This window comes from Tyto alba, unplaced genomic scaffold (genome assembly GCF_018691265.1).
Source record: "Tyto alba isolate M040663 unplaced genomic scaffold, T.alba_DEE_v4.0 Super-Scaffold_39, whole genome shotgun sequence".
Taxonomy (NCBI): domain Eukaryota; kingdom Metazoa; phylum Chordata; class Aves; order Strigiformes; family Tytonidae; genus Tyto; species Tyto alba.
The window spans coordinates 6,716,463-6,740,256 of record NW_024881314.1 but is presented as its reverse complement, the minus strand read 5'-3'; the positions used below and the strand labels follow the sequence as shown (position 1 = coordinate 6,740,256).

The window sequence follows — 23,794 nt, the reverse complement described above, 5'->3', positions numbered from 1 at the left end:
TGAACCCTACCGTGTAACTTAAGAGCTGCCCTCTCCCAGGACTAACTTTTAGAATATTAGTCTTCACTAAATGCTCAAAAGAGACAAGTGTTCAAAAGAATGAGTCAAAACTTTTTAATGGATAAAATTTATTTTCATAGTCCTTGTTTGTTTGAGGAAAAACACATACAACACAAGAAGTAGTCTACAAAAGGCAAAAAGTCTTGTAGTTGAAGTACTACATGGGACCACATGTCTCAATTATTTTCTATTCTAAACTATTAAATCGTGTCATAAATTGATGTTGCTATCTCATACTCTGTACTAACACAGAAAAGCAAAGCCAGGTTTTATTTGCTTACTTGCTCTGTGCCAGGCATTTGCAATTCCCATTATTAATGATAACACTACCACTGTTTTGAATGCTGATGTGGTAACAGTTGGCAATGCCACAGACTAATTTAGATGCACAGGCAGTAGTATAGGAAGTAGAACAGAAAAAGAAATATAGCTACAAGACTTGTAGCTGTATCCAGCACACATTGATATATTTGATATCATAGGACATACAAATGGCCTTGCCTATAATACAGAGAACAAGGTAATGCAGTAGAGATAATACTACTTCAAAAATATGTACAGTTTTCATACCCTAGAAATTTAGAACACAAAAAACCCCCAGTTCACTTGCATAATATTCATTAGGTGTTCAACAGTTGTACTTATGTTCCCTTTGATCTTGCTCTGCATCAGCATGGAAAATATTTATAACAGTCTTTCATGTTGTCCCAGACAACTTATCAACCCAAATCATAAGCAAAACCCAGTGTTCAACACAGCCTTATTGTCTCTCCGAAGTTACATTTTCACCATCACAAAACGTTTTTCTCCAAAAAAAAAGATTTTGGAACTGTCTAAAAGTCAATGCTCTAACACCAGAACTTCATGTTGTTACAATAACTGTTTTAAAAACCACTATTTCTTACAAAAAACATAGTTCTAGCCAACACAACATAATTAGAAGTTTAAAATTATATATTTGAAGGCTTAATATTCAAGGCAAAAAAAAAGAACTTCACACAAACAGATTCATAAAAGAACATAAAATAGTGTTATATACATCAGTATATGATAAGTGCAACTTCTGTAAGAGAAACTCCAGGTATGCTGCCACATACATTGCCAGGAATACAAGTGATTTTTCTTTTTTGTGCAACTAATTTGCACTTTTTATTGTATTAACAGACAAAGTAATGGCATATATCACATGATGCAATCTTTACACCATAATCCTGTTGTCAGAGTACAGGGTCTCCCATTAACAAATTGTTTGGGCTGTGGGCTTAGAGAACAGGTGTGCTGGAAACAGTATCCTTTGTTACCAAAACAGACCACTCAACTCTTGTTCCAATGTTTTCTTTTCCCCTCTTCTGCTGCTTTTAAACACATGCACATTTCCATTCACAAGAACCATAGCATTTCTGATACAAGTCTCTACAATACGCTTTATTATTATCCATCTTAGCTTGACTTCATCTATAAAGATACACTCCTGGAAATCAATTATCCTGGTTTTCACCATCTATACAGAATCTGAGAATAGTTTAACTGCAATAGACCTGAAGCAGTACATGCCTCTAAGATTTGCCAACAGCATTCTAAACCATTCAAATTTCAGAAAGATTCATCTCTCTCTGCATGCCACCTACATTTATCTTAACACTAGTGCACTAACAGTTCTATCCTGCTATAGACTCATGCCACTGAAAATTACATTTTGCAGGATGAATATTAAAGCTTATATTGAAGAAAAGAGCTATAACTTCTTGCATTATGGGCAGGAAAGGTGGCAGAGTAGAAATAAAGGAAGAAAGAATAGTGTAAAGGGGCTAGTTTGACAACTGGCACTCTGTTTTTAGCAACTGATCTTATCTCAACCTTATCAGGCTTGATACAGCCTTATTTTGCACTTCTGCATGGCCCAGCAATAAAAGCTGCATATTAATTGATAGGCATGATAGCCTTATGTCAATAGAAGTTAGCTTAGAAGCTTGACAAACTGTTCACATTGATTCATATTGATCATTTTTTCTACACTGTGCTAAAAGGCTTAAAGGAAAACAAAACTTAAAACTTTCATTCCATGTTTAACAGACTAAGAGCAAAAAAAAAAATTAATCCATCGTTAGCAGCATAGATCTTCCATCTTCAATTCAAGCCTGTGGGGTGGGGGAGATGAAATGAGAAGACTTCTGTGGGTTTGAGTATTTTTTTCCTCTACCTTTTACTCAACTACATGTAGAAAAACTGGTGATTGACTTTCATTCAATGGCTATGTACCTGGATAAGCAGCAGCCCAGCAGAACGTCTAAGCTACAATATATTCACATTATAACTTTCAGTATTTCAGGAAAACTGATCATTGTTGCCTTTTTCCAAGACTTAAACAAGTTTTCTTTAGTTACACAGAACAGCTCTAAAAGTGGAAGTGTTCTTCCTTAGCTCTTTTCCTGTAAAAACTAAATGGCTCATAGAAATCAGCAGAAATTATACAAAAGCAAATGAGAATCAGCATCAATGGTATTCTCATCCCAGTAGTGCTTCTAAACCTGAAGATTATGTTTATTGCTAGCATAAGTAAGAGTTTTTAGGGAAGCAAATAAGCTTATTTTATGATCACTAACAAGAGAGTAATTTCTAAATATCTCCATGAAAATAACATGGTCTAAAAGGAAAACAAAACAGGCAGGATTACAGAAGAATCAGATTACAAATCACAAGCTTATACCTAATTTGTTTGTGTTAATTCTAAGGAAAACAAACTTGCACAAGAGTTAAACCTATTTATCTGTCAAAATTCCTGAATCAGAGAGCACAGATATTTAGCCAATGTATTATCATTTTACAGAACAAAATTTAAAACACGCCAACATCACTTAAAGGGAGCGAAATACATTTTACTTACTTTGATCAGCATAGTTTTTTGCTTTCAGTTCAAGCTGTCGAGTTTGTGATTCTAATGCTTCCACTCTGGTCTGTAAGTCCTTTTTCTCTTGTTCCTGAGAATCTTCAAATTCGATGAATTTCTAAACAAAAAAAGTGAAGTTACACTCAACAATTAATTACTTTTTTTAAAAACACCTGAGCAAAGTTCATTCTCCACAGAGAAATAAGAGATATACAGTCATTCCTACATTTGTTTTTAAAAAGACTTCCACTTCCAACAGCACACAGGAAACAACACAGCAGCCCTTCACAGCAAGGAAAGGGTACTAGCAAGTTTCCAAAACAACCGATCTACAGCCCACATTTAAACAGGAAGAACGCTATTTTAGTCCAGTGTCCGTCGGTGAAGCATCCCATCTAGGTTGCTCTGTGCAATCGCTATCAACTAAATGCCAACTACTTCAGAGAAGGCTGCTTGGGACTACCATAAACCTAAATTATTTCATTCTTTCCTAAGTTCACACACTTGCCTGCCAACACTGCATGTGAATACAGAACCTTGGTATCCTTCGATTTGACTGAACATCGGTGAAGCCAGCTGTAAGCCACAAAGGTACAGACACTGCAGCAGGGATGCACCAGCAACAGTGCCAACCAAAATTACATACTAACTTTTAACTCCCACCCAGTTTGTTTTGTCATTTGATAGTTTATAAAATGCTCACAGTCTTCATCAAATACTTAATAACGACTTCACACAATCTGTCAACTCCATAGAAAACTATTTATGGGCACTCTGCAATTGTGCTGATCACCATCTTCTGCTACTTTGGTTTACAACTGTGTCTCACAATATTCTGGAGTTTACTGATGAATATATCACTGTTTATATTTTATAACATAAAACTTACCAGTTCACCATTATAGCAGTTTTAAAAGTGTATTTTTTGCTGTTTATCCTAACCATAAACTTAAGAAATGCAGTGTCTACTGGTAGCACAAATAATACTTCTAATAGCCAAAGATGTCTTAAGTCATGTATTACTCTCTATTCTGCACTGCAAAGAGAAGGCAAGGCCCCAAACACAAATTACACAGACAGCTCATCATACAGGAAAGAAAAGTCAACCAGAAGCCTTTGCAGAAAAAAATCCCCAAACATCCAAGACAGCTAAAAGGTCAGAAAGCAAGCTGCAGGTGGGTACCACACAGAAGTAAAGACACAGAGAAGGCAAGTTAAAAATAGTAATATTATAGGTGATTTGTATATCACTTTTTCTTACGTATTGCTAGGAAAACTTAGTAGGAAAATACTTCAAATGCTCACACATCAACTTTTAATAAGCTACTACTAAGTTTTAGCCAATGTGTTTTGAAGCTTTTATAAAAGCAGAAACTCATCAGAAATATTGCTTAAAAATTACTTCATATGTAGAAACGCATCAAAATCTATGGAGTAGAACAAGAGCTCCTTTCAGACAAGCTCTCCACAGCTATCACAGGAATAGGCATGCCATTCATATGACTGTGCTTGGAGCTAAATCATGAAACAATTGAGAAAGAGCTGACACTAGCCCAGGTAGCACTGCTTTGGGTTCTGCAATATAAAATGAGTTCTCCTGCCTAAAAAAGACAGATGTGCAAAAGTCTGTCTACCCCCTCAACACAAAGTTTGGGAATATTAATTTCTCAATTTAATACAGAAAACCCCAAGCTTGTTTCATGTCTCTTTTGTAGTAGAGGATACAAGAGTTTTGCCCCTTTCATATTAAAGATTCAAGTCATGTCTGGCTTATTCTTAGCAGACTCCGTTTTTAAAAAGGGCTTCAAAGTTTGACACAAATTTGGCACTGGGGCTAAAAAACAACATGGTTTGTTACACTAAACATGGGAAAACATGAAAGAAGAATTATAAAACTGTAACATCTTTGTTTGGTTGCTTCTCTGATGATTTCTCCAAGTCAGATGTGTCTCAACTTGCAGAAGGCCAGTGACAATTATACTTGTGAATAAACAGTTGTTCGAAGCAATCAATGCCATCGTTACTCACAAAACCAAAGACAGATATAATTTTGTATTTCCTCTGAAGTTCTTAAACTGCAAGTATTAGAACCGGTTTTGTATTAAATAGATTTGTTATCTCCTACTATTTTACCTTAATTTTGTTAAAGTTAGAATTTCTATCTCTTCAAAGCATTTTTATAATGAGAGCTGGGTAAATGTTTTTCCTCTGCTGAAAACTATACCTGATGAAATCATCGACTGAGTACTTTAGACTTTGAATGTTTCTATTTGGTTTCACCTCTCCTTCCGGTGATAGTATTAACACAGGCAGAGCCCCAGGAGGATTGATCATCTCATCCTGACTAAGCCTGTATGACTATGCTGGAAGGACTAGTCAGATAAACCACCACAGCAGCCAAGGATAGGCTGAGCACCCATATTAAAAGACTTTTTTTTTTTAATTTACATTGACAATCCACTCAAATATTGCACACCTTCTGCACTGTTTAATGTAAATGCAGCAGCATATGTAGGAACATGTTAGCCATTTAATATATGGACACTAGACATTCTCTTATTTCAACCCAACCTACTGGTTACATAAAATACTGAGGCAGACAAAAAACTAGCTTTCCTCATTTTATGTGACGTGCCGTCTAGGCCACAAAGCCATATCTTACAACTCCAAGAAGAGAGTTGTTTTTTTTTGTTTTGTTTTGTTTTTTTAATTTTTTTTTCTTTTAAGAAGCTGAAGGACACCAACACATCTTTAAAACAATCAGACCAAATACCACAAGATTATAGAAATTACAGCTAGAATGGTCCTTAAAAGGTCATCTTGTTTCAAGGTTCTGATGCTCTGTGCTGATGTGTGGATCCTAATTTTGATCAGGACATAATGAGGTGTGAGCACAGGATATGATGCACGCCTCCTTCTGCATGTGCTTACTGCTGAAATCCAAGCCTGTGATACCTTCATAAACTATGTTTGGCAACACCCATTTAATCCTTCCCATTTTTTCCATGCAGTATCAACTATGTCATTTCAGACAGACATTTGCCTAACCTGTTCTTAAAGGCCTCCAATAAAAAGTATGGAAAAGTACTTCACAAATAAGATTTTGAAGTCTTTACGTAATTTATTTTAAATCTACTTAAAAGTTTACAATAATCATTACAATAAACATGAACTCAGACTACACAATGGAACAACAGAGCATACACATCTGAAGCCCTCTCTCTCATGCATATAACCATTTAATCACTTAATACTACACCACTAGCCAAATTAAACATTTTTTACTATACTTATGTCATCCTCTGTTTCTTTACATTTTAACTTGTTTTCCCATCACACGATCCAGGTGCAATACTAAGCATATCTGATGTCAGGGTTCCACCTACTTGGCAGCCTTTATCTCCCTATGACATGTCCTTCAGTAACTTTTATTGCAGTGATGCCAGCTTTTCAGCCAATGGCATGTTCTTCCTGCAGTAGGTAGAGAAAATTAACTACCAAGCCAGCTCAGCTGGATTTGGGATAGAGAAAAATATATGTAACTGAAAACAACCTCGTAATGCTTACACTATTTCAGCAAGCTTTCTTATAATGGATCTCAATTTTGTTCTCTCATAAATTAAAAATACTTAAACTCCCACTGCAGTGTTTAGTTAAAGTACAATCCTAAGGAAGAAAGTTAACTTTGGGAATAGTAAGAAAAGGCAGCCATCAAGCTCACAGTGTTACTTAAACTAATTTTCATGGTGCTAAATCCTTTTTCACGGTTGCAAAAGTACCAACCATGTATTCAGTGTCAGATTTCAAGAACAGCTTAATCCCACCAACAGCATTAAAACTAAAAGATGTATTAGACAGCTTGACATGGCTAAAAGGAGTACATTTTATCCTGCTCCCAAGTCCACACAAAACACCTTCTCCTAGACACACCCAGCCAAGTATGGAGCAGTATACTTCTAGAGAAGTAAAACTTAGCGTATAAAATAGCAGAACCCCAAATTCTTCTTCCTCTCCCACTTCTTTGTGGCAGGGCATGCTGCCTAATGTTCACTAAGTGGGAAGATAAATTATGCAGAACTGTAAGCAGAACAGCAGAATAACTGGTTCCCCTATTTCTTTAGCTATATCACAAAATGTACCATGTTAAAAGTCGGAAAAGTTAGTTCACAGCAACTAGAAAGACCATGACCGTTACCTGGAGGACTGAGAAATAGGCCCAGGACTCCTGAATTAATTTTTTTTTTTTTCTTTTTTGGTCACCTTAACAGAAGTCCATAGACAACAACTTTTCAAGACGTTTCTTTAGTAACACTTTTCATGTACAGGAAATAAAGGAGGCAAATTAGGACAATGGTGTAAGGAGATTCCCATTCAAAGAGTGAATTATTAATATCCATCAAGATACTACTGGAAATAAAAATTCTTACAATAGCAAGCAGCAAGTAAAAAAACGTATGTTAATTCTTCAGGACAGTCAGAACAGATGATACAGAATATTGAACTTAGTAGCTCAAAGTTCTCCATTTTGCTATCAGATTACACAAGCAACTTCCACAATGAAAAGAAAGAAATGCACTAAATCAGTAACTTCTTGTTCATGAAAGTGTTATATTAATTTTCTCTCATTTCAACCATACTGCACCCATCAGTTTATCTCAACATTCAAAAATATAGTTGCCACAATCAAGTCTGAAAAAAGCACATACCTCTCACGAACATCCCATGTTTTATCTATGATAGACATTTTTACATATGTACAACATACCTTACGTCAGCACGTAACAAAATGATGAACTTTGTGTTTACAAGTGAAAATATGATCTTTGGTCTAATTGCACTTTGGAAAGCGTCAGTAAGATGTCTTGCAGCATGAGTACTAGTTTTCAGACTGCACAATGCTTGTCCCCTCAAGTTAATTTATCATGACACAAAGAAATGGAGATCACAGTGAAGTACACTACCAATGTAAGTATGTGCAGCTCCTGAAGAGCCACAGCAACACAATTAACAGTGTATTCTAATGCATCATATTGTTATGGTTTCTGTTCTGCTGCCCAAGGCCTGCTTTTTTCAACCTGCCAAATGCTGCCTGTATGTCAAGCCTGATTGATTTTCTCATGAATTAGTTCAGAAAATATTTATCAGTCCCTTCCCTTACTCAATAAAAATAAAATATGTTTTCTAAAAAAGCCTTTTACATGCAGCTTGTGCCAAAACTCGTGATTAAGTCTTTACAGCAATAGTCCCCAGCCTGAAGTCCGTAAGGCACTATAAAACAACTACATGTTTGGCAAGGAGGATGAATAGTCTATGGGTCCAAGAGCTGGGGGGACACCATTCAATCATTACTTTATAACAAACTAAGAGTCCTGGAACAATGTACAGACAATATTTTACACTCAGTTATAAGCATTACGTATAGAAATATTTGTACAGGGATAATGTTTTTCAAAATAAGTTTTCGTTGTCAATAGTGTCTTCATCTTCAGTGTCATTATTCTTCTGATTTTTGGAAAATTTAGAAGGTAGGCACAACCACAGAGATAAGCACGAGACATGAAGTCTGAAAACAGACTTACAAGATGGCTTGTTCTGTTACAGATAATGCCGTCAATCCCATTTCCTACAGGATTTTGGTGAGACGACGAGTTGAAGGAAGTTATCCTGCACAGACACCTTCTAATGTATTACTTTATACTCTCACAGAAAATAATGCTTCGCAAGCTTACTTATGCTCCTGTAATTCTTAGATAATTTTATTTCAATGTTTGTAGTAACATCCCAAGTCAGAGTTTATGTCACTGAACAGTCTGCACCACCTGTTGCTGACAGCAGCTCGTATGTACTGACTCTGAAGAACTTCAGTCTAGACAGCACGTATTTACATATTTTTCTGCAATGAATTCTCACTATTTTTTGTGAATACCCTCTAAAACTAAGCTGAAAGACGCAATCCACCTCCTGCCACAGAGAAAGTCCAGAGGGAAAGTGAAAGAGCAGAAAAATCAGTACATGGCTCCATGTTTGCTCTACAAAGCACTGCTGTTTTCCTTCCATGGACCTGGTGACTGGAAGACCAGCGTTTCCGAGCGCTCCCACAGTTATTTAAGAGCCCTCCGGGCAGAGCCGGGCCGAGCAGAGGACTCAGGGACACACACCACATCGTTCTGCCATCAGCTGCGCTCACCCACCACACGACCCTGCCCAGCGCAGGTAACCGGCCTCTCGCAGCGCCGGAGGCCAAGCCGGCGGAGCAGGCAGGGTCGGGGCTCCCTGCCCTCCCTCCTTCCCTCCTTCCCGAACGGCGGAGCGACCCGAGCTCCTCAGCCGGTGGCTCCCGGCCCCTCAGACAGGACCCGCCGCCCCGGGGTCTCCCTGCGTGGGAGCCGGCGGGAGCCCCCGCCGCGCCGCGGGGCAGCCCGGGCCCAGGCACCGCAGGCACCCCGGCCTCGGCGGCCCCGAGAAAGGCGGCGAGAACGGGAAGTCGTCGTGTCCCCCCCCGCCTCCGCGGCTCCACGGAGGAAGCCCGGAGCCGCCGCCCGCCTCGGGAACGGGCCCCCGCCCTCCACCGGCTCCGCTCCCGCCTCAGGGCCCGGCGCCCGCCCTCACCTCCTCGGCCTGCTTGCGCAGCGCCTTCTCCCGCTCGTACTGCGTGAGGAGCTGCTCGTTGTCGTCCCGCAGCAACTCCAGCTCCACGCTGGTCTCCTGGCTGTGGGCGCACACCGAGTCCAGGTTCTCCAGGACGGCCACCACCAGCGGCATCAGCTCGGCCACCACCTCCTCATCGTAGCGCCCGATGAGCCGCTCGAACTCGCGGTAGATGGAGCCCGCCAGCCCGGACACCCGCTCCGACATCATGGCGGGGCCGGGGCCGCCGGGGTCCTCCTGGTACACTACGCCGTCCGCCAGCTCCATGGCTGCGCGGCGAGCGCCTTCCCTCCCGGGGCCCGGCGGGGCGGCGGCAGCTCGGGGCGCTCCCGGCGCCTCCTCCCTCTGCGGCGGGGCCGCGCCTGCAGCCGGGCGGGGGGGGGGCGGCGAGCGGCCCTGGCGCGCGGCACTGACCTCACCCGCCGCGCCGGGGCGGGGCCGCCGCGTCACACGGGCGGGGCGGGGCGAGCCAGCCGCCCGCAGCGGCGCGGAGCGGGGAAGAGGGGGCGGGGCTTGGCGGTGAGGTCAGCGTGGGCGGGGCCTCGGCTGTGTGGGGCGGGGGGAGGGAGAGATGGCGGGCGGGCGCTTCCCTCAGGAGGGGCCTGAGGCGGTGGTGGGTGCTCGGGAGGGGCAGCGGCGCCGAGGGCCCCGGCCCCCCAGGGAGCCGGGCACCCGTGGGGCCGGAGAAGCGGGGAGGCGGGCCGCGAGCCCGAGGGGTCGCACAATTAATGCTCATCTCTTGGTCTGGAAGGCGTAAGGAAATGCTCTGTGGTAATTTCCATGAGAGCGTTCGTATTTATTGGCTGCACCTATAGAGGCATAGATAGGTCAGGGGATTCTTTTAGGGGAGACGGGCAGAGCTAAAACTGGATTTTAGGAGCAGCTCCCGGAGCACCCTTGGGTCACCGTATTGGCTAATCTCTGACAGGGAAAAGACCTTTGATTTCGAATAAGGTCTCCAGATAATAACTAAAATCCTGCTTTGTTAGCAATAACGCAACTTAGCGTCTTGCACTTGCTCAGAGAGGTTGGTTTTCCCAGGATTAGGACAGTGAATTCCATTCTGGATAATGTGTTTTGTCTTGGGAATACTGTGAGCTATTATAGACATTTACTGTAAATTTGAAAACATCTACGGGCATTGAAAAGTTCCAGAGTTGCTTCACATCGCTCGTTTTTATCATATAATTCATATTTGGGGAAATCGCTATTTTTCATGATTTGATGTACAGGGGAGCTAAGGAACCCAGTGGCCCAGCGGCAGTATGGGAACAAAGAAATGAGTGTTTTAAAAAATGCAAAAGCTTGAGAAGTGGTGGCACCCTAACTGTGGTGATTGCATTCATTTCCACTGGAGAGCGGTAGAGGTTTGCACTGTTTTTTCTCTCATTTGGACTGATTCTAAGACAGTAGCTGTGTTTTAAATGCATATGCTGCCCTGTCTTTCTGTGTGCTAAGCTAGTGAGTCTGTGCAGCAGGAATGATGAAGAAGAAAAGACTTCAGCCCTGTATACTGGATTTCTTGTGAGTTCTGTATAGACATCATTCTCCTAAGCTAGTATTAACATAGTGCGTCAAGGGCATAGGCAGTTAAAGTACAAATTTATTTATAAACATGGCAAAAGGAAAGCAAAGGTGTTTGCCTTTTAATTATGACAAAAAAATTTACACCATTTTAGCTAAAAAATAATTTTAAAAAAAGACCCAATGTGTATAGTTTCCTACTCACATCTCCTCTAGTGAAATTTTCATTTAAATTCTTGGAAATAATCCTTATGAAATAATTATTTCTTTCATATTTTTCTTTAGCAGTAGTCCACTGAGAAAAACTGCAACTTCTCTGTGTTTGCCTGCTGTCTACTGCAGATTAAAATCTTTACTTGATCCAGGAGTGTTGAGGGAAACTGTCTTGCAGAATTTCTCTCTCCCTTGAGGCCATAGTTTCCCACTTGCCTCAGTTGTTTGTATTGTGAAAGACCCTGAGAGCCTTTGGGGTGGGGTTTACTGATTTGTGGGGTTTTTTGTTTTTGTTTTTTTTTCACTGAGCCTGAATAAATCTTGTAGAAAGATTGCAAACAGCCAAAGCTGAGAGGTAACTCTATTCTGCTCTCAGGACAAGGCTGGCAGGCCATATCTAATTGCAGTGGGCTTTGAACCTGGACCTCACCTGATTATTCGTGTGTAATACTGCCTAATGTGAGGACAGCTCTAAACAATTGCAGATTATTGTGAGGCTAAAAATACCAATCACCTCGAATTGTAGCAGAGCTTCTTTTCTCTATGTAGAGTTTCATAGTTATTGCCATCATACTTGGTAAAGTGCGTAAGTACATAAGCTCAAAAGACACACATTCTGGCAGACAGCAAAAACGGGTCAAGGTGTCTGCTGACAGCCTTTAAGGGAATAAAGAGTCTCTGAAGATATGCTATTTTTATCCTGTTTCTATTAGCAAAATGGATAGATGTGGTTTTCTTTCACAGCTGGAGCGAGCTCATCACTGATCAGGCAGGCTGTTGCCACTAGAGTTGTGGACTGACAAGTACAGGTAGAAGAGAGCTGTTTGTGTTCTTGTTTTGTTTCTGCTCACCTCAGGATTTCTAACATGGATGTACGAAGTATTTAAAAATACAAACAATAGAAAAATTACCTGGGAGACAAGTTCAAGTGGTGCAAAAATATATCGTATTGACAATCTACTACTGTGATTATGCTTTATGATGTGCACCTCGCAGCCAGTGTGAGATCAGAAACTCAGTGATGGATTAAAAATAGAGCAAGTTATGGAATTATATCCTAGTTGCTTGCCAGGAGACTTAGGGGCCTTGATGACCTTTCAATTTAGTAAACTAATCAAGCATGTGAAACAGCACAAAGAAACCTGATAGTATTGTCTTTGTAGCTTGAAAGCAGCGGCTATCTATGGCAACTACTAGAGTAAAATGGAATTCACACGCTTGGGGAAATAACTGACTGAAAAATAAATTAGTTTTCTGGGTAATAAGAGAAGTTATATTCCCTATGCCTAGAAATAACAGTTTATTTGAAAGTAAATTGATTTGCAGTTTACTAGGGGAGAAAATTAGCCCTTGAATCAGTATGGGGTGAGAAGACCTTAACTGGGGCTTTACCCAGAGGAAAAAATTTTTATAAAAGCTTAATTCTGTCTTAAAGCGCAACAGAAATTAAGCTAAAACAAGACGAATGATAGCGATACTTCATTAATTGAAGAGTAGTATAGCCACAAGCAACAAAACATGTCAGACTTAAGAGTCTGGTTATAAAAAGCAAGAGGTGCACAGCACAAAATGTGAGTCCCAGTGGGAACACCCAAAATGTTCTGAGTGGTACAGATGTTGGCTGTTAGCTGAGATCATTATAAAGCTGGGGACAAAACACCAAAGCTAGGAGCTATTTAAATTCTCCTGAAGTTTGGTGACATTCACAGCTAGTCTTTTGCCTCAGCTCTGTTTTAAAAATCTCTATTGATTTTAAATAATGTGTTAAGCTCAGTAATTGTACTTAATTCACTCACTGAAGATTTTGAAGGTCTTTACTTTCTCTTTCCATGATCAGTGTGTTTTCAGGAAATTATTTGTCTAGACTGTCAACTTTTTCACATTTTAGCTAAACAGGTAATTTTCAATGTAATTTAGTAATTTTGGTCATTTAGCATTTTCAACCAGATAAAAGCTGCACATTTATACAGTAGAAATAACAAGGAAGAATACTTCTGTGGTGTTTCATGTACTATATAATGCGTAACATGGTTTGCTAATCATGGATTAATCTCAAAAGTGACAAAATGACCCTTATTTAATGAGGTTGAAATAGTTGGCAAAGATCCCAGAGGAGACCTATGGTTAAGCAGCCACTAGTGCTTGCCCACCTTATGGCAGGTTCTATGCTTTCATTGTTAAATGACATAGTTTTAAGAAGGCTGGAAATAGATGCCCTATTGCAGCTTTTAAGTGAGTATTTTCCTAAACATCCTGTTTCTTGAGACCTTTTTACTATTTTAAAATGTTATTTTGCATTAGTGAGGATTACATCATTAGAGTTTGTTTCAGTAGTATGAAATGTCTTAAATATATATTGAAAAAGCAAAGTATAGTGGATCGACATTATCAGGAGAACACTCAGAAATTCTAAGTCCAAAATAACTTTGGATGGACTTGCTAGAATGTACAATGCTGTGGCGTTTTTTAAACATCTTTCATTAAATCAGAGACCTTGGAAAAAGTAGTACATCATGGTATGATTACACTTGGACCCCTGAATACTAGTAAACAGGTTGTTTCAATAGGTGCTTATGTCAGATCTAGATTCTCCCACCAGAACTAAAAGTAAGACATGGATATGTGACGGGCTGCAGCGAAGCAAAGGGATCCAAGCAAGAAAATCCAGGCCATCAAAAGGCTGAAATTATCCCTGTTCAGCAGCAGCTAAGTCCTGCCCAGAGTGAAGTGAAATCCACATTATTTTGCTTTCAAGAGCCAGGGAGTAGAGCCCAGGAATTCCATCCCAGTTAGAGAAACAAAACCAGGACAAGTAGGGACTTCCTCTCAGCAGGACAGGCTGAGGACAAAGGAACTTGGGCATCCAGATGTTTTATCCTCAGATCTCTTAGGGGGAATAAAATGCTCAAGGCAAAGCATTTCAAAATTGTTGAAGGGTGTTTTGACTCTGAGATCTAGATCAGTAGAACCAGCCAAAAAAATTGCCCTCTTTAAAGAGGAAATGTAAAGGAAACGCAGCAGTATGATAATGGGATTTTTATTTAAATAATTTTGTGTGGATTGTGTTGAATAAAAAAATGAGATTCGGCAGCTAAGACCTAAATGCTTAAAAAAATGCATTTCCCGAGCATCCCCCCCGTAAATCACTTGGATGGCGGTACGCGCTGCGGAGGCCGGGCGGCGGGAGGCGAGAAGGGATCAGGGCAGCAGATCCCGGGAGGGGGCCGGGGTGAAGGTGCGGGGCGGGGGCGGCAGGACGGGGCTGAACCCGGCCCCTGCCAGCGCTTTGCCACCGCAGAGAAGGGGCACCCAGTGCTGCGGCCCAGTGAGGCCCTGCCGCCGCCTCCGCGCGCTCCCTGCCTACACCTGCACAGGCACACAGACACACCTGCCCCAAACCGCCCTGCGAAACCACCCGACCCCTAACAGCGCCGCGCAGGTGAAAACGATGCCTGTGGATTTAGCCAACCGACTTCGCCCTAAATTGCAGACAGCAGCCTCCCACGCAGCACGTGGAGGTGTATCCGTGACAGCCCTCACCTGCCGTGCCACTTAGAGCTTTTCTGATTTTCAAGTTTGCTAATTGCTTGTTTCTATATTTGCCACACTGTTACTGTTTTAAACTTACTTTTCTAGCGCTTGTGTAAACCTGTGTACAGTGATTGATTTACCAAATCGGTGCAGATCATGGGTTAATGACCTTCAGATGTAGCCGCTTTCATTATAATAACAGCTGATATTACACACAATAAAGGGCTGTGATTGCTCTTACCTGCTAGTCCTGGACTAATGACTTTTATTTCCTTCCTGGTTGGGACAATGGCTTCTATCTCTGAGCGCACGTTCATTGCCATCAAGCCTGATGGAGTCCAGCGGGACTTGATGAGAAATCATCAAGTGGTTTAAACAGAAAAGATTTAGACTGTCAGCCACGAAATTAATACCTGTAGGCTTTCCTTCACTTATATGTCTCCTTTTTCATATAAACTGCAGCCTTAAAATAGAGCAGCAGGCTATAATGTCAAATGTAGTCTTCAGAACTGTTAAGCCTGGAATATTGAGAAGCCTTTGAAAGTCTTTGAATATTTTGGATATTTTTGGATAAGTTCCAATTCCCAGCTCTGGTGAAATGCTTTAGACATGCTAAGTATGCTAATCTTAGTAACTTGATGTCCTTAGTCTGAAGAGAATATTCTTTTAGGTGCATCCTATACCTAATAAATACTTCTGAATATCTTCAACAAATACCAGGTCACATAAGCTATCTATATTGGGAAAAGATGCTTTCCTAAGTTCAGCTGTTGTTAAAGCAAACAGTTCAAATTCATGTCAACTAAAAGTAGTTCTAGGAAGATGCTAGAAATGCTGAATTTTCAAGTGCATGCATGTTTTAGGATTAACAGTGCTCTTTAATTAATCTATGTGGTGTCAGTATGCAATTCAGTATTTAGTCCTTACAGTAAGCTTTTTTGGTGTGGTTGGGTGGTTTTTATGCAGGCCTCTGAGGACCTGAGAGAACACTACATTGACCTAAAAGACCCGCTGTTCTACGATGGTCCGGTGCAGTATATGCACTCTGGACCAGTTGCAGCTATGGTGAGTTCTTAAAAATGAAGCTCAGCTAAGAAAAATATACTGTTTACTTGTCTGACCTGCAATAAGATTGCATTACCTATTGAATTCTAGTTTACTTTTAAAAGGACAAAAACCTAGATTCAAATATTGTAATTAGGAAGATGTTCTGTTAGTTCCTTTTTCTTTAATATTTTTCCATAATCTTTCTCTCCTTTGAGTCAGTATGTTGACGAGGACAGGGGTAAAGTAGGAACCAAAACTGGGAACTTGAGAAACAGTAAACCTGCACAAACAACCCACCATGAAATGCCATGTATTAAGCCAGCTGAAAAATGATGGTGGAATATTTTTACTATACTCCTAAAGTATAGTAACTTTGAAAATCTTTCTCCATCTAACTTCACTAGAAGGGATTTTCTCTTATTTTTCCCTTGATAGTGTATTTGTAAAACAGATGAGCTGGAGGTCCGGATCTTCAGTGAGCAGACAGCTTTGTAAGGCTCTTTACCATACTGAGATTTAAAATTGTTCTCTTCCCATCTCTGGTGAGGAGGGGTATTGTGCAGAAGGGGAGAACTTCAGAAGATGCTTCAAGAATCTGACAGAAAAGCTGGAGATAAAATATATTTTGCTATTATTAATATTTGAATGGTGATTTGTGCCATGATGGACAGCACTGTGATTCTGGGAGGTTTGATTAACTCTTGCCACTTAATCTACTGCTAAAATTCAATAATCTCAATAGATTTTTTTTTTTTTTTTAAGGTGTGGGAAGGTCTTAACGTGGTTAAGACTGGAAGAGTGATGCTGGGGGAAACGAATCCATTTGATTCAAAGCCTGGCACTATTCGTGGTGACCTGTGCGTTCAAGTTGGAAGGTATATTTTGAGACTATTGATATGATCTAAAGGCACTAAATGTCCAGTGGTATGTCATGATATCATATACATGGAACTGCTGTTCCCTATGCCCATGTAATGTTACGATCTAAAGATGGAAATCAAGTTGTGGTCTTCCCCTTTGACAAAAATTATGAGCAAAGCTGGGACTGCACACTCCATGCCTATTACTACTTTACAGTTACTTAAAACTTCTCTCCAGAATAGACACCACTTCAAAAAAAGCTAGCTTTGCTTTGAGTTTGAGGATTATATTACTTTTATATCCACCTTTTCTTTTCCTAGGAACATCGTTCATGGAAATGATTCTGTAGAAAATGCTGAGGCAGAGATCAGTTGATGGTTCACACCTGAAGAACTGGTGATCACAGAAGCTGTGCTCATGAATGGATCTATGAGTGAAACTGAGCCTGTACCTTTCCATATCCTTACTGTCTGTAAACAGCTGCTAGTCTCTAGGTATTTCAAAGCCCTTCGTACAAACTGGTGGAAAACTGCATCAGAAACCTGTGAGATTGCTCTGTTGTGAGTATTAAATATAGGCAGTGCTGGCTGCTGTTTTGGTTAAAAAACTGTCAAGTTATAGATGGAACTGTACTTTTAAAAAGCTGCTTCTGGGGGTGAGAAATATGAGATTAAAACACAGAGCATATAACACATATTTTCCTGAACCACTGTCCAGTCAAAGAGGGTATGTTGGTAAATAGAAAAAAATGTGGCAAAAATTTATTTGGTAAATACACAAATGGCTCAGTGTCAAAGGTTAACTTTGTTAGGGCACACCTGGTAGTATGTAAATATATCAATAGTATGCCCAAATGTTGAGGATTGAACTTGATACCAAGTCAAATGGATCCCCATGTCCAATATGGCTGCAGAAAAAAAGCTTATTTATTTCCCTCTCCAGAATGTGCTGTGCCTGTACACAGAGCGTAGCTTTGCTTAAAATGAGAACTTTCCTCTGCATTGACAGGGTTTCAACTTCTAGTTTGCTTATGTTTTGTTTTATTTTTTTTATTTTTCCTACATGGGATTTATTTAGCATTTTAAGGAAGTATTAATGGGCCAGGCTTTCTGAAATGCCCTTTTATATGGAAAGAAGATAAATGTGAGGGTGGATGAGGGAGATCTACCTTCAGCCACTTCACTGTAGTAGTCCTCTGATGCTGCACAGTGCAACAACAGCGTGATGTTTGCTTTCCTGACTGAACAACTGATAATTTAGCTGTGTTCTCGTTTGGTTTTTCTCCTTAATAGTTGGAACTACAAAGCAAGCTGTTCTTGGATAAGGTATTTCAGAATTGACTTCAGCATTTTTTTTTTTAAATTGATTTAATCATGTAAAGAAATACAGTCATAATGTATTGCAGTAGAGGTGTCTGCTTCTGTCAGAGAAAATGTTGAGCCCCTTGCAGACTTTTAACAAATATCCACCAGCTGTACTGGATGAGGAACAAGAAATGTGTTGGGGTCAATCTTACATATTTATTTATTTGCAACATTGTATTCATTAAAAGCAAGAGTTTCATGAAAGAAGTTGTTCCAACTAGATTTTTTTCCTACAGTGAGATCTTGTTTCAAATACTAAATTGTTCAATGAATGTTGAATTCAGTGCTTATGCTGTTTTATGAAGATATCTAACTCCTAAAAGGAGATGGTACAAAATAAAACATGCGCTGTTTCTTAAGTGAGATAAAAGGGAATTTTCACTATATTGTCTTAGATCTAATTAATGAGTATAAGGAGATGGAACAAATTCTGTAACTACCAAACTGTAGGTGAGGTTGTTAGCTTATCTTCTGAAAATATTCAGTGTTATAGATGATAAATAATTAAGTTAAAGGTTGTTAGGGGAAAGGGAACATGTGATAAACCCGTGCACAAGATGAGTAGTCTCCAGGTCCGTTTTTGCTTGAAGGATTTCTTGAGATTTCTTTTTCTTGATTTACTTAACCCAAATTTCTCTATTTTGTAGTATCTGGAGATGTGGGGGTGGTCAGAAAGCTACTGACTAGTATTGCTGATGCATGGAGGCTGAGGTGGTCGGAGGTCAGCCATCTCTCAGGGATGTGCAATTCTCCTGCACAGCTGAGGAGCCTGAGCCAGCACGGCCACTGTCGCTAATGCCAAGGGGCCCGTCAGTAAGAGACTCTGTAAGTACTGCAAAGGGTATTTCATATTTCACTAATATTATAATTGCAGTGATGGTATGCAATTGTAACTAGCTCAATGAGTGAAGAAGTGTTTTGTAAATTAGTAAAGTGGTAAGTAGTAAACGTCATAAAAAGTAACACCACTTCCTAATTCTTGTTATGACACGGGTGCAGGGACTGTCAAGTTTCACACCTGAATTTTGACTGCAGCTTCCTCTCCCCAGATCCCAGCGGAATCACTGAAAACGTCCCTGGCTTACAGACCCTACATCACTTTTCTGTGAGAAACATAATTGCAAGCAGCTCTAAGGCGTGCTGCTTCTGCTAAGCGAGGCGGGCAGTAGCAACCATGAGTTAGCAGATCGCAGGAATATCTCTGAAAACAGCAGAGCGAGTACCTTTTGGTTAAAAATAAAATAAAATTGTTTAGCGCAGTTAAATATCCTTCATCTTTCCGCTGCGGAAAATGCTTACACCCCCGTTGCTGCAACCAAAACCGTCCGAGGCGGCTCCGAGCAGGCGCCAAGGGCCCGGCCCGGCCCGCAGCTGCCCCCAGCCCGGAGAGCGGCCGGGGGAGGGACCGGGGGGGGGGCAGCGCCCGGGGGGGGGGGCAGCGCCCGGGCGGGCGGCGGAGCGAGGCCCCAGCCCCGGCAGAGCCGCCCCCGAGCGCCGCAGGCCGGGCGGCTCCTCCTCTCCGCAGGGCGGGGGATCCGGCGGCCGCCCGCCCTCTCCTCCTCCTCTTTCTCCGGCGGCGGCGGGGCGCGAGGCAGCGGCAGCGGGAGCTGAGGTGAGGCGAGGCGAAGGCCGGGTCGTCTGTCCGCGTGTCCGTGTGTCCCCGTGTCCGTGTGTCCCCCCCCACCCCGCTCCGTGAGGGGAGGCCGCGGGGGTGCGGGCGGCGGGCGGGCCTGGCCTCGGGGGCGGCGGGCGGCAGCGCGGGGGGAGGCCCAGCGCCGCCATGGCGGGGCGGGCCCGGCTCCCTCCGGCCTTGGGGCGGCGGCGGGGCCGAGCCTGAGCCCCGCGCTCCCCGCAGCGCCATGGCCGCCAACTGCGAGCGCACCTTCATCGCCATCAAACCCGATGGGGTCCAGCGCGGGCTGGTGGGGGAGATCATCAAGCGGTTCGAGCAGAAGGGCTTCCGGCTGGTGGCCATGAAGTTCGTCCACGTAAGTCTCCGCGCCCGCGGAACCAACCCCCGGCGCCGGCTCTGGCCTAAGCGCTTCCCCCCACGCTGCGAGAGTAGGTACTTAGAGAGAGCTATATACGTGCCTTCCTCTGCGGCTGTCCCTGCATCAGGAGGGGAATCTGATGCCGAATTGGCCTGACAGCTGGCGGTACGGGACCACGCGTCAGGCCACGCTTTCTGTCAAGTGCAACCATTTCCTCTCTCCCATTTCCTAAGGGAACAAAATTTGTTCGGATGGCTTCATGCAACGTAATTGAGAGGCTGAAATGACCTTGACTGAAACGTTGTATGGGGTAGCATCATCCGGACATCTTGTACTCAGCTTATTGCTGGAGATTGCTGTAAGGTGAAGAAATAATCTTGACTGCTCATTCCGTTGACACTGGTACAAAGAAATACGGTGTGTCATGTACTCCTTTAATTTTACATTAGGAACTTCAGTTGAAACCCCTAATAGCACTGCAGCAACGGTCAATAATGATTGGTAAATCCAGTCACTAATGGTGTAGTCTTACAATAGTAACACCTTTTATGGTATGATGGTTTGAAAGCGACACTTAAAATTATGTCTGCCCTTTTAAAGGCCTCTGAAGACCTTCTCAAACAACATTACATTGACCTCAAAGACCGACCATTCTACCCTGGTTTGGTTAAATACATGAACTCTGGACCTATTGTGGCCATGGTAAGTGCCTTAATTTTACTTAAAGGCTTGAATGTATTTGTCTCTGCCTGTAAACTATTTTAAAATGTTCAGATATACAGTTACAGAAACACTTTTTCAAACTACCCAGTTCTGATAGCTGCAAAAGAAAACTAAAATTAAAATGGAGACAATCAAGTAAGAAGTTACTGTTAGTTAACAAGAAGCGAAGTGTGTATGTATAAAATGCATATTAAAATGCTTAGCATGGATTAAGCAAAATTCCTGAAAGCCAATCTTCTGTACTTCTGCACCAAATAATCTTTCGTCATCTTTTGTTTTGGGCAAAAAAGGGTCAAAGCTGTTGCATAGGAACCCATCTTCCATGTTCTTTTTTGCACTCCCTCCCAAACACTCTAACTGTCCCGTACCACCTCCTCCTGGTTTGATGAGGTACCTAACCTGAGCTCCTGCAGCGACAGGTTGCAGGCTTCTCCTTACCCTGTCACAACAGAAAGACTCTGCAGTTGGCCTTGCACGTGAGCTACCTCTGAGGCTCGCTAAAGCAGCTCTGTTACTGGTGTGATGGTGTTGATAGTCCCTTTTAGAATCACTTTCAGTTCGTATGGTTTTCCCCTAATGTTCTTTACAGACCTAAGTGAAAATCCAGACTAGATTATTTTTTTTTTTGTGGTGGAGCCCTGGTTTCTTTATGTTATTAGCAAAGGTTAATCTTTGGTATTCATAGGATTTGTTTGTCTTCTCTTCCTTAAGGTATGGGAAGGACTCAATGTGGTTAAAACTGGGAGAGTAATGCTAGGTGAAACAAACCCTGCTGACTCTAAGCCTGGTACCATCCGTGGTGACTTCTGCATTCAAGTAGGAAGGTTTGTGCTCACTTTGTTACTTTTCAAGATGAAAAAATTGATGGTGATAGTCTTTTAATTCCGTAAAATAAAAATTGTTGGTAGATACCCTAGTCTGATGATGTTTTATTTGCAGGTCACAATCCGTAACTGCTACTTAAGGAAATGGCTTGGTACAAAACTGACTTTTTTTGAAATACAGCTCCTCATCAGAGCTTCATGTAAGATCAGTCAGTGGCAGTTATAGTGAAGTAGCCGTAGTCACCCTGCTTGGCTTAAGTAGCTCCGGGGTGGGGTCTGAACACTGTACCTGACACTGGTCTCGCAGCTCTAGATGCTTCATCCAAGTTTTTGCGTATGGAGAACTACTAGGTTGCTGAAAGTGGATTTTTATATGCAACACTGTGTTTGTCTCCCTCTACAGAAACATCATTCATGGCAGTGACTCTGTGGAAAGTGCGCAGAAGGAGATCAACCTGTGGTTCAAACCTGCAGAGCTCATTGACTTCAAATCTTGTGCACATGATTGGATCTATGAGTGAGAGGAGGTTCCACAGCGAATTGTGCCTTCTGAACGTGTCATCTCATTCCAGCTACTGACCTGGGAGCAATTAACACCACGGTTATCTTAGTCATTTTCAGCACTGTCAAATAAATGGGTATGAATTAAGGTGTTGTGGTGCATTCACTCTAAAAAGAAACAATTGTGTTCATATAGTCACTGAAGTCCTTTTACTCAGCCATTCAATATTTTCCTCTTGCAGAAGTAGTAGCTAGCCTGAACCTCCTGTCCAGGCATAGCAGAATTAAAATTCAGTGACATTTCTTGAGTGTGAGGGTGGGCTGAAGGCTACTGAAATACAGTACCAGTTGCAAAGCCAGCTTGCAGAGGGAGGGCAGAAGGGATGCTTGAGCTCCTCCCACCACAGCAGAACGGAGCTGGAAGAAAAATGTGATACTACCCTGGGACAAGATTTCTCTCCCTACCCAACTATCAACACTAACTGTGATCTAGGAGACAAGTGTAAGGCTTGCTCTCTGTTAAATGCTTAGCTAATGGCCCTTTTTCACATTAAAAACCTTATTTTGTGCTCAGACCAACTAACAATACCCACTTACTTAAAACATTGGTTACAGAAAGTACAGCAGGTGTTTTTTTTTTTTTTATCCACATTTTCTTGGAAGAGAAACAAGCTGGACTGCATTTATGCATGTGTCAAGAAGGGCTGTTTAAAGAAAGAAATCACTATCAGAAAAAGACTTTTTATCATTTTTATTTTGTGTAAAAAAGGCAAATTTAGTGAATTATTTTCATCTTGTACACAAAGTTATAATTTTAATGCTTTTCACATCCATGCTGAAAATCTGCAGTCTCATAAAAATGAAAGTAACATTAATTTCTCCAAAAGCATTTTTTTTCACTTAGTTATGTACATTGCATGAGAAAGCTTTAAATACTCTCTCATTGACCACACAAATTACCAAGAAAATAAAAGATTAAATTTGTACAGATATTGATCTATATATCAAATACATACAGAAATGATGTAAAAACCCTATTTGTTTAATCTTGATTCCTGCCCCAACGTTTTCCCAGGGGCCAAAGCTGATGCCTTTTTTTGTATAAATGGCTGTGGCTTTCTGTTTTAAATATGAAAATTAAAAGGAAGAAAAACTCAGTTTAAATCACAGTTTTTTAAAATCCCTTCCCAATAAAGGATTGTTACCAAATATATTAGCACCATCGTACAAATATTGACAGGAGAGGGTATTCACATCACATAAAACAATTAAAAAAACAAACAAACACTGAAACCCGTGTTAGTATCCGTAGAACAAGGAATTGATAACTGCTTTAGCTTTCCTCAGATGCAGCAAGGAAAAGGTTAAAGAGTTGTATCTAAAATAACATAAATATCAAAGATCAGCAGAAAGATTTTGAGCACTAAAAGAAGGGTAGCTACAAAGTAAGGTATATAACTTGTGCTACCTTATGGTTATAAAAACCTGCCATGCCAAATACTGAAATTAGTTTGACCCCATTGAGGATTTCAAATGTCCAAAACTTTGCTGCTCTTTTAGCCAAATAACACGGCTTAGAGTAAAGCAAAGATAAAAATATCTAGAGCCATGTTATTAATG

General features: G+C 41.4%; 2 protein-coding genes and 1 pseudogene across 7 annotated transcripts in view; 2 read left to right on the top strand and 1 right to left on the bottom strand.

The window, feature by feature from the left end:
- SPAG9 (sperm associated antigen 9) overlaps positions 1–9,990 on the bottom strand; it is a 65,306-nt gene extending 55,316 nt beyond the window's left edge. For 5 of the 6 annotated variants that reach the window (XM_042802378.1, XM_042802381.1, XM_042802379.1 and 2 more), the window contains exons 1-2: positions 9,557–9,989; positions 2,945–3,065 (exon numbers count right to left, since the gene is read on the bottom strand). In XM_042802378.1, the coding sequence (XP_042658312.1) occupies positions 2,945–3,065; positions 9,557–9,862 (427 nt within the window). In that variant the 5' untranslated portion in view covers positions 9,863–9,989. Of the gene's footprint in view, positions 1–2,944; positions 3,066–9,556 lie in introns of all 6 variants that reach the window. The other variant, XM_042802377.1, reaches the window with a different exon arrangement.
- Positions 9,991–15,069: 5,079 nt separating this feature from the next.
- On the top strand, positions 15,070–19,433 carry LOC104356704 (annotated as a pseudogene).
- A 199-nt stretch (positions 19,434–19,632) lies between these two features.
- LOC104367287 (nucleoside diphosphate kinase) lies at positions 19,633–22,322 on the top strand. The gene is made up of 5 exons (XM_042802624.1): positions 19,633–19,747; positions 19,991–20,123; positions 20,727–20,828; positions 21,561–21,673; positions 22,077–22,322. Exons 2-5 carry the CDS (start codon positions 19,995–19,997, stop codon positions 22,192–22,194), a joined length of 462 nt encoding a protein of 153 aa, XP_042658558.1. The 5' UTR covers positions 19,633–19,747; positions 19,991–19,994; the 3' UTR covers positions 22,195–22,322.
- Positions 22,323–23,794: the final 1,472 nt, after the last annotated feature.